The following is a 10,107-nucleotide window of genomic DNA, read 5'->3' on the forward strand; positions in this document are numbered from 1 at the left end:
CTTCATCTATATTTGAACCTTGCCTGACCTTGCTTTCTTTTTTTTCTTTTTTTTGACTTTTAGGAATTACAACTGCAGTCAGGGGGTACAAAAAGTAAAGCAAATAAACAGACATAAAAATACATATACATAATGAGAGACAAATTTAAGCCTGACCTTGCTTTCTTGGAGCACATTTACTTGGTGGATTATGTAACCTCCAGTAACGGCCATCTGATTTTTAAAACTAAGATAAAAATAATAATAATAATAATAACAACAATACCAATAACATATTGGTTTTGATTTTTAAAACATTAACATTTTTCTTATTGAGATTTTTTTTCAGTATTTCGATGGTAACCAGTTCTGTCACTATAGCAACACCCGCGTAAACCTGAGGAACGTTAACGAAGAAGAAACGACAAGGAGAAGTAAGACATGTATGCGCTTGTGAAATGGTGTGCCGGGGTTGATGAGGGGAAATTTAGTATTGTTCACATTAAATACATACAAAATTTTGATCTGGAAAGTTTTGTAAACGGCGTGATTACCTACGAAGACGAATTTGCCGTCGAGTGGGGTGTGGGAAAACGACCAAAAGGTGGATTCCCCATTTATATGGCTACCGTTCAATCAGTTGGAGGTAAGTAAGTTCAACCCTAACGTTTTTTTACTGCTTTGTATTAGTTACACAGGGATATAATGTAAGGGATAATGTAATACGAGGCGGTTTATAACTGTTAGACGTTATCAACCCCGACAGGCTGAATTCAGAGGGGTCTTGCATCAGCCTGAAGGCTTGTATTCTCAATAATAACCGCCTCGCTATAGGCTACATTATCCCTCTTATTACATGGCTAACGTGACGTACAAAATAAATAAATAATTTGACACAAAATATTGATTAAAAAAAATTTTTTATTGCTTCCGCAAAAGAAAATAGTCCGTTCCGCGTCCAACGCTCTGTTTTTCATGGCAACGGCGTAACGTTACTTCGCAGCGGTTTGTTATGAATAACAGGCCGCATACTAAACCAAGCCATGTAATAAGCTATATTAACATAAATAGATAACTTATTACGAAACCACGTTGTCAAGGAATGTGTTTAGTTAACGTTATGTTACATGAGTTTCATTTTTCTGAGGCAAAAAGGTTACTTTGACTTGCTAAAGCTACCTCGAGGTTATGTAGGATAACGTTAATGAACGGCGTTCTACCGATATGAGTGATCACTTTGTGATATTAATAATAATGTGATAATATCATATTGAGCGGGCTTTACTTTATTTCATGTGTTGTTTCAAACCTGTATGAATTTCTTCTGCTAAACAGATAACAGAAAGAAAGATATTTAGAAGAACGTCATCTGACAGTTTTTGGTTTCACTGACTTTCATAGTATAACGTTATTTTTTTTTCCTACTATGGAAGTCAATGAGACCAGAATCTGTCTGGTTACTGACATTCTTCTAAATATCTTCCTTTCTGTTCAGCAGAAGAAAGAAATTCATACAGGTTTAAAACAACATGAGGGTGAGTATATGATGACAGTATTTTCATTTTAAAGTGGAGCATCCCTTTAACTCAGACCCTTGTTGGTACTATCAGTGTGTTAGTGGCAATGGTGACTGATATTTCTCTGCAATAGACATGAATACTTTGGAGCGAAAGTTGGACAAACGTTCGAAGAAAGATTCCGAAGACAACGCCATTGTGGGAAAGAGAATCCGTGTTGCCAAACGTCTGTGGGAGGATGAGGATGAGGATGACCCCCCTACTGCCGTGGCCACAGTCAGTGGAACCAAAGTGAGTTTTTTGTTTAATGTACTAACTCTTTACCCCATAATGATATATATATAACTAAGGCAATAATTTGTATGTTTAATTTAAAATAATTTCATTTATATGTTTCCACAGGCTGCCATTCACAATCAAGGAGCTGAAATCCTAGCTTCCATTTCCTTGGAAGAACAAGCAGAAAATGGGGACAACGAGCTCTCACTTGTGCGTCAAGAATTGCTAGAAATAAAAAAATTCATCTTTACAGGTAAACGTATTATATCTCCATTCTGCACACACACATACACAAAGTAAAACTTAAATACTGGGGGCTTTTATTTTGTCAGATCATAAAACTCGACCTGCCAATGTTTCTTATTCATTGACCAGACTGCTGGCCTGCCATCCCACACAGTAAAATTGGCTGGTGTAAATTGTTTATGGGGACTTACATCATCACATCATTATTTTAAAAGGACTGATAAGAAGCGTGATGTTTTCAACAGTTTGTCTCACTAATACATAGATGGGATAAATGCAGAGACTGAATTTCCCTCACAGGATCAAAAGAGTATACTTCTATTCTTATACTTTTTGGCTACAGTCTTTCACACCCGTTTTTCCTGTTGATGCAGAGATACCTCAGATAAAAGAAATGCTCAACAGAAGCTCCATGCACCTCGGCAGTCCAGGGTCTCTCCCCAGCCCTTCAAACCCTGTTCAAATAGTGAGTATTTTTTTATGCAGTGCTGTTGGAACGTATGTGAACTGCTTGCAATCACCTTGTCTTCTATATCAGGGTAGCCGCGGGGTCTTAAAAGTCTTAAAAAAGGTCTTAAATGACATGTTCCTAAATTAAGGCCTTAAAAAGTCTTAAATTCCATTGTCCAACGCTTTAATTTTTTAAACGAAGGTCTTAAATTTCATTACACTAGCCTATTTATTCAAAGTCAACCAGACTGCAACGCAAGGTGAAATGGGGGAAACAACAACAACGTGAAAATTCAACAGGGTTTAGCGTAACGTCAGAGAACATCTAATTTCTAGTATGCGCAAACAATAGTTTGGGTTTTCGCTAGGGCTGCATGTTTTCAAGTTTTTCATTAACCGTTAACCGAGGCCCTTAGCGGTTAATACTCGGTTAACCATAGTGTGAGCGCCGCAACCCCGAGATAGGCGGGACATGTCCCCACCACTATTTTCTAAGGTAGATTTTGTTCCCACCACTTTAGAAAAATCTCGCCGCACGAATACCAATACAAATAAACAAAACATCTCCAGTTAACTAGCAGAGCATTCATTTCGTTCGTTTTTTTTAGGCGATCTAGCGCTGAAATGTTTTATTTTTTAAACAAACCTTGTGGCAATGGCTCTTTTTCACACTACTTATTGATAATATGACATCTCCAACATTGACAGTAGGGACCAGGAATGCTTGACATTATACTATTGGGACCAATTTACACAGTCAATTGTACATAAATCTTGAGTGCTGGATATTTTGTTTACTATACTGAATTGAAACTTTTAAGCCTATCTATTTTATTTTGTTCAACAGGAAGAAATTGTCCCAGGTTCAGGTGTTTACGTATCACGAAGTGTGTGGCGCTCTGCTTGCCAGGCATCTAGTGGGACTTCAATGGCAAGGATTTTGCTGCTTGGGGTGTTTGACATTGAAACACTCATCAAAAGTAATTTGAGAGGTTAGTATTGTCTGTACAGTAGTGTAGAGTGTAGTTAAAAATGCTTATTCCATAGTCACATTTGTTATATTAAATGACAAGTTTGGTATTTTACACTTAAAGCCCTGTTTTCAGATTGTTTTCTGATGAAATAGAATGGTTAAGACTTAAATTTGGACAAATGCTGCTGGCCTGGTTTTTGTGGTAGCAAAAGTAGGTTTTTGACAAAATTCAAAATGGCGAAAAAATGTGCAGACCAGAAATGAAATTGATTACATTTTGATCTTCAGGAGTCCAGCTTTCCATTGATATAAGACATTTGAGTCTACGACATATGGTCTAGGAGTTATGAGCAGTTTCACGCTTTTGGTCGCTATAGCACCCCATAGGTGCACTCCAATCGGGGTCATACTTTGATAACCTCTCCTTGATTTTTGTACTACCATCTGGCAAAGTTTCAAGGCTCCAGCTCTTACGGTTTGGGCTGCACGATGCGTTTTACAGCGGAAGAAAAATAATAATAAAAATCCTTACAATTACAATAGGGTTTCAGCACTTCGTGCTTGAACCCCTAATAACTACAATTCAGAGTGTACTTGGCCTGTGATCCGTCACACAGATTTATGATACAACATACCCTAGACAATTCTTTTTCATCGATGCGAGAAAAAGTATCCTAGATGTTATTCTACCGTTATGCACAACCATGCTATAGTTAGCCAAGCAACAATAAAACTTCGAATTTACACCAAAGACTGTATACAGGTCCTTCTCTAAAAATTAGCATATTGTGATAAAGTTCATTATTTTCCATAATGTAATGATAAAAATTAAACTTTCATATATTTTAGATTCATTACACACCAACTGAAATATTTCAGGTCTTTTATTGTTTTAATACTGATGATTTTGGCATATAGCTCATGAAAACCCAAAATGCCTGTCTCAAAAAATTAGCATATTTCATCCGACCAATAAAAGAAAAGTGTTTTTAATACAAAAAAAGTCAACCTTCAAATAATAATGTTCAGTTATGCACTCAATACTTGGTGGGGAATCCTTTTGCAGAAATGACTGCTTCAATGCGGCGTGGCATGGAGGCAATCAGCCTGTGACACTGCTGAGGTGTTATGGAGGCCCAGGATGCTTCGATAGCGGCCTTAAGCTCATCCAGAGTGTTGGGTCTTGCGTCTCTCAACTTTCTCTTCACAATATCCCACAGATTCTCTATGGGGTTCAGGTTAGGAGAGTTGGCAGGCCAATTGAGCACAGTAATACCATGGTCAGTAAACCATTTACCAGTGGTTTTGGCACTGTGAGCAGGTGCCAGGTCATGCTGAAAAACGAAATCTTCATCTCCATAAAGCTTTTCAGCAGATGGAAGCATGAAGTGCTCCAAAATCTCCTGATAGCTAGCTGCATTGACCCTGCCCTTGATAAAACACAGTGGACCAACACCAGCAGCTGACATGGCACCCCAGACCATCACTGACTGTGGGTACTTGACACTGGACTTCAGGCATTTTGGCATTTCGTTCTCCCCAGTCTTCCTCCAGACTCTGGCACCTTGATTTCCGAATGACATGCAAAATTTGTCCAAAAGTCCAGTGCTGCTTCTCTGTAGCCCAGGTCAGGCGCTTCTGCCGCTGTTTCTGGTTCAAAAGTGGCTTGACCTGGGGAATGCGGCACCTGTAGCCCATTTCCTGCACACGCCTGTGCACGGTGGCTCTGGATGTTTCTACTCCAGACTCAGTCCACTGCTTCCGCAGGTCCCCCAAGGTCTGGAATCGGTCCTTCTCCACAATCTTCCTCAGGGTCCGGTCACCTCTTCTCGTTGTGCAGCGTTTTTTGCCACACTTTTTCCTTCCCACAGACTTCCCAATGAGGTGCCTTGATACAGCACTCTGGGAACAGCCTGTTCGTTCAGAAATTTCTTTCTGTGTCTTACCCTCTTGCTTGAGGGTGTCAATGATGGCCTTCTGGTCAGCAGTCTTACCCATGATTGCGGTTTTGAGTAATGAACCAGGCTGGGAGTTTTTAAAACTCAGGAATCTTTTGCAGGTGTTTAGAGTTAATTAGTTGATTCAGATGATTAGGTTAATAGCTTGTTTAGAGAACCTTTTCATGATATGCTAATTTTTTGAGACCGGCATTTTGGGTTTTCATGAGCTGTATGCCAAAATCATCAGTATTAAAAAAATAAAAGACCTGAAATATTTCAGTTGGTTTACAATGAATCTAAACTATATGAAAGTTTAATTTTTATCATTACATTATGGAAAATAATGAACCTTATCACAATATGCATTTTTTTTTAGAAGAACCTGTAGATTTACACAAATAGGCTGAATTAACGGTCAAGATGAAAGCAGGAACTTCTGCGTTCCTTTTAAAATCCTCACAAGCTCTTTCCATCTTGGAAAAGCCACTCCTATATAGACTTTGGTCTCGTTGTTTTTCCTGTCGCGTTGCCGTTATAATTCTCTTTTTCGCTTCCTTTGCGACTCCTTTTCACGTCCTCGAGAATAGGTGTGATCATCCATCTTCAACAGGCTTTCAAATCTGCCGGCAGTCGCGAGTAGACTAATCTCCCCCTGGCATTAAAGCGTGAAAGGCATACATTGTAAAGTGCTTTGAGTGCTCGTGGGAGTAAAAAAGCGCAATATAAATGCAGTCCATTTACCATTTAAAGCAGGGCTCAGTAGTTTCGGGATTTCTTCACTGTATTCTCGCTTTTTGCTCGCATGTTTCTCTCTAGAGCTCCCCCCACAGCTTCGGAATAGATATTTGACAACACTGTTGTAAAAACTCGTTGGCGATTCTAAGACACCAGAGGCTAGTAGATCAACAACATCAAAGCAGATGGGACATTCTTTAAAACGTCTTCTTCATTCCAGTTCGAACAGCGTGAGGGAGCGCAATAATGACAGAGTTTTAGCCAATTTCTTTTGGGCATAAAGCAATTGTTTACATTGCGAGACTTCCCATCCCGGCTCAAAGTTGCAAGTGCGGATTTCCCACTCACGGGCAGCAGGGGGGTGCAAAACGACCACCATTCAACCCGAAATAAGTAATATAACCATTCCAATGACTCCGAAGCTGTTCAGTTAAAGCTGTAGTCTAGGATGTTTGGAAAATCGGTCGAGAAAGCCTGGGACGGTTGGGAATAAAAAAAAAAAACTCATCCCACCCCTCCCCTCTGTGCTACCTGATCCCTCCCACCGGGAAACGACCTGAACAACGTCACTCAGTCTGTCAAGCTGTGATCACCGGTAGTAAACATCGGAACAGAGATTTACCATGTGCAATGTCAAAATAGCTCAGAAGCACACGTTTGAGTTCACGCTCACGCAAGATTAGCAACACATGCAATGTTCTAAACCCCCTACCACCACCACCCCCTGAAACACAAACAATAATAAATAAATAAAATAAATAATACTGTATTACAGCTGCCGTCTTAGGAGGGTACGTTTGACAAACGTTTCCCCTCCTGAGCCTCGTTTACCCAGGTCAAAAGTGCTACCTAGCGCACATTAATTGCACAATAATTATTAGTTAGTATTGCTAAAGTTGAGTAATTGTTATAGCAGCACACAGCGCATCTTGTTCAAATTCCGATCGGCTCGAAACAGAACCCGCTAGGCCTACTAAGATATATTCAAGCACTTCAAGAAATATAATTACTTTGACCCGTGATAGGCGATGCTAAACGGCTAACATTCCAATGCCGACCGGCAGCATGAGCATGTTGTCAGACTGATAAAAAGCTATTTATGTAACACCATAAAAGTATAAATAAATGCTTACCTGCTCAACAAAAGTCAGCCGTGACTGTAAGGGCAAGCAGGGGCCGCTTGCTGCTTTCGGTTTGTTTTTTTTCCATTGTTGAGCTGATGCTACTTTGCTAGCTACCATAGACTGTCAGCTGCTTGCCCGCGAAATTTCATGTCGCAGGAGGGGGGCGGGGTGGGTTGCGGTGGGGTGGAGACGCGAGCGTCACATGGAGTTTCAAGCGGAGCGGGGGATTGGATGAGAGCAGTTGACCAATGTAAGCTGTCCGGCCGGACAGCTTACATTGGTCAATTTCTCTGCGGGTGTACCCCACCCCAATAGAGTGAATGGATTTTTTCATTCTTTTTTCTCTTCATATTGTTAGGATTGTACTGTAGAACCATAACCAGCATCTAAACGAGGTTATTAATAATGAACAATCTTTGAAATCGTAGACCATAGCTTTAAGGTAAAAAAGTTACTTAGATCACTGTGGCAGGGGAGGTGTGGTTCAGCGAGGTCTGCGACGGGAGAGAGAGTGAGGAGATCAGCGGTGGTAAGTGAGTTAAGTGAGAAACAAGTGACACCTGCTTCTCATTGCAGTGATTGGCGTGGGGAAGCAGTATTTAAGCCGGCTGGGAACCAGAGGAAAGCGAGAGACCTGAGGACTCGTGGGAGAAACGACCGACGGAAAGCGAGAGCCTGAAAGGATCAATGTTGTGATTCATGCGCATGTGGCGCGACTGTGTGTTTCGTTCATTTTGATTTAGTGTAATAAAGTTCCCACGAGCCTCAGTACGCCGACCCTGGTCTCCTTCCTTCTCTGCCATACGAATCGTATCACAATCACCTTTAAGCTGTGCATGTAAATGGACCGACAGTATGTGTCTGTTTTCAGCCATTTTGATTGTCATTCTGCTGATAATGAAAACGTAAACTATATACTGGTTATTTTTCATACTGAAAAACATCTTTTTTCCTCAGGAGGGGAATCCAAGGTTTCAAAGGGGGGAGATGGGGAGAAAAGAAGCGCCCTGGATGAAATAAAAGTGAAAGCTATAATGGGTAAGTTATGATTTTGCTATTTGACATCATTTGCCACAGGTCTGTATGTAAAGTGTTGTGAGCCTTAACTCAGTCAAATCTCCTCAAGAACAACTTGGGGTTAAGTCCCTTGCTCAAGGGCACAACGGTGGTGACCGGGATTCGAACTCCAAATTCCAGGCTACTAGCATACTAGCCAGGTTCCTTTACTGCTGTGCTACCACCACCCCTTTTGGATTCGTGCCTGCGTCCGAAACACACCCATAGAAATATTTGCAAAAAAATGGACTATCATTCATGGGGCTGCAGGTAGTGCATCTCAGAATTTTCAATGTATTTGTTCAAATTTACATTCGGCGTTGCAAAAAAAAAAAAATTAGTTTCGATGAGAGGTGGTGGTGGTGTTTGGCACTATGATCCTATCTCGCCTGGAAATTAAATTGGTGCAAAACTGGCCGCCATGCTTACACACTGTTTGCAGTGTGTTGCACTAGAAGAAACTGCAATAAAGGTTTTTGTCTTTGATTTTTGACCAGTGTTTTGTCTGCTTTATACCTAAAACTTTTTTTTCTTTAAAATCTACCTTTTCAGATGCTGTTATGTCAAGACACTCAGTTTCGACTGGCCAGATCAGAGCAGCCCTGAATGGGAAGATGGCAGAACTAAGACTGGCAATGTCCAGGAAAAATTTTCATTAAAAATGAGTGTTTCCCGAGTGAGTCAAAAAATCTGAAGTTGAAATTAAATGAAGTTTTTACTTGAAAAGTTTGTGTACTGAACAAAATGCATTAAAGTTTGTATTTGAAAAGACCTCGAATTGTGTGTTCTGTGGAATGAGTATAAATATATGTGCAGGATATATAAAAAACATAGTTGTGCCACTAATATAAGTGAAAGTACATGGTGTCATCATATAAGAAGCATATTTGTATCCCTAATATAAGTGAAAGTATGTACTCTGGAAATAAATACATATATGCATGTATACATATATGTGTCTTGCATATATTTCACATATATGTGCATATATGCGAAAATATATGGCACTTACATGAAAACGGCCATTTTTGATATATTTTGAAATATATGTTTCATATATGTCTATGTGTTTTACATATATGAATTTTGCATATATTCTCATATATGCAGCAGACATACATGGGCACTGATATTATATATGTAATTTACATATATTGACATATATTACGGATGGAGAGTAGGTAAATGTATATAACTGCGATGGAGAGTAAATAGTAAAAACACACAAATGCACAATATATCCGCTGAACGAAGCTTGCGCGGAATTATGAGGTCATGATTTTCGTCTTGATGTTGCGCACGCGCGGCAGGCTGAGGGGAAACAGGGGAACCGAATTCTCCGGAACACCGGCGTATGTTGTGATTCAGCTGAAGAAAGGTGTGTTTTAAGCGTTTAAAGTGCGGACTGTTTGGTGTGTTTTTAAAGTGATGTTAAATGCAGGGTTGCCAACTCTCACGCATCTGGCGTGACACTCACGCTTGGACTTCAGCGTGAGATTGATGCTGAAAACGTGAGTGTCACGCCAAATGCGTGAGAGTTGGCAACTATATAAATGGCTCAGTGATTATTGAAGGTAAGATTGTAATACCTAACTAACAGTAATGGACGCTATTTTGTTACAGCGCTTTGTTAACGAGAAACAGAAAAGAAGCGCCTTATTTCGCTACAGTATCGTGATTTTGTTGGTCATGAACAAGAATCACTGGCGAGTAGTGATGGACAAACGGATCTTTTTAAAACGAGTCAGTTGAGTCGATATGATTGTGAAAATGATTCACTGATTTTAAGCGCTCGAGTCTCCGCACTC

The 10,107-nt window shown here is 40.1% G+C and overlaps 1 protein-coding gene across 3 annotated transcripts; it reads left to right on the top strand.

Moving 5' to 3' along the window:
- Positions 1-403: 403 nt before the first annotated feature.
- On the top strand, positions 404-9,089 carry LOC132148767 (uncharacterized). 3 transcript variants are annotated; one of them, XR_009434964.1, is made up of 7 exons: positions 406-625; positions 1,630-1,787; positions 1,899-2,028; positions 2,396-2,487; positions 3,319-3,476; positions 8,215-8,281; positions 8,852-8,898. XR_009434964.1 is itself a non-coding variant. In XM_059557465.1 (7 exons), the coding sequence occupies exons 1-7, from the start codon at positions 421-423 to the stop codon at positions 8,956-8,958; spliced, it is 918 nt and encodes a 305-aa protein (XP_059413448.1). In that variant the 5' UTR covers positions 406-420; the 3' UTR covers positions 8,959-9,089. The 3 variants fall into 3 exon arrangements, 2 of the variants coding, with proteins under 2 accessions (XP_059413449.1, XP_059413448.1); XM_059557465.1 differs by having other exon boundaries at positions 3,319-3,463; positions 8,201-8,281; positions 8,852-9,089; XM_059557466.1 differs by lacking the exons at positions 3,319-3,476; positions 8,852-8,898 and having other exon boundaries at positions 404-625; positions 8,201-8,281.
- The last annotated feature ends 1,018 nt before the right edge of the window (positions 9,090-10,107 follow it).

Source organism: Carassius carassius, chromosome 9 (genome assembly GCF_963082965.1).
Source record: "Carassius carassius chromosome 9, fCarCar2.1, whole genome shotgun sequence".
Lineage (NCBI taxonomy): Eukaryota > Metazoa > Chordata > Actinopteri > Cypriniformes > Cyprinidae > Carassius > Carassius carassius.

Coding starts and splice junctions, on each gene's coding strand:
- LOC132148767 (XM_059557465.1), top strand. CDS start 421: ATGTATGCGCTTGTGAAATGGTGTGCCGGGGTTGATGAGGGGAAATTT. Junction 626..1,629: donor TACCGTTCAATCAGTTGGAG/GTAAGTAAGTTC, acceptor TCTCTGCAATAG/ACATGAATACTTTGGAGCGA. Junction 8,282..8,851: donor AAAAGTGAAAGCTATAATGG/GTAAGTTATGAT, acceptor CTACCTTTTCAG/ATGCTGTTATGTCAAGACAC.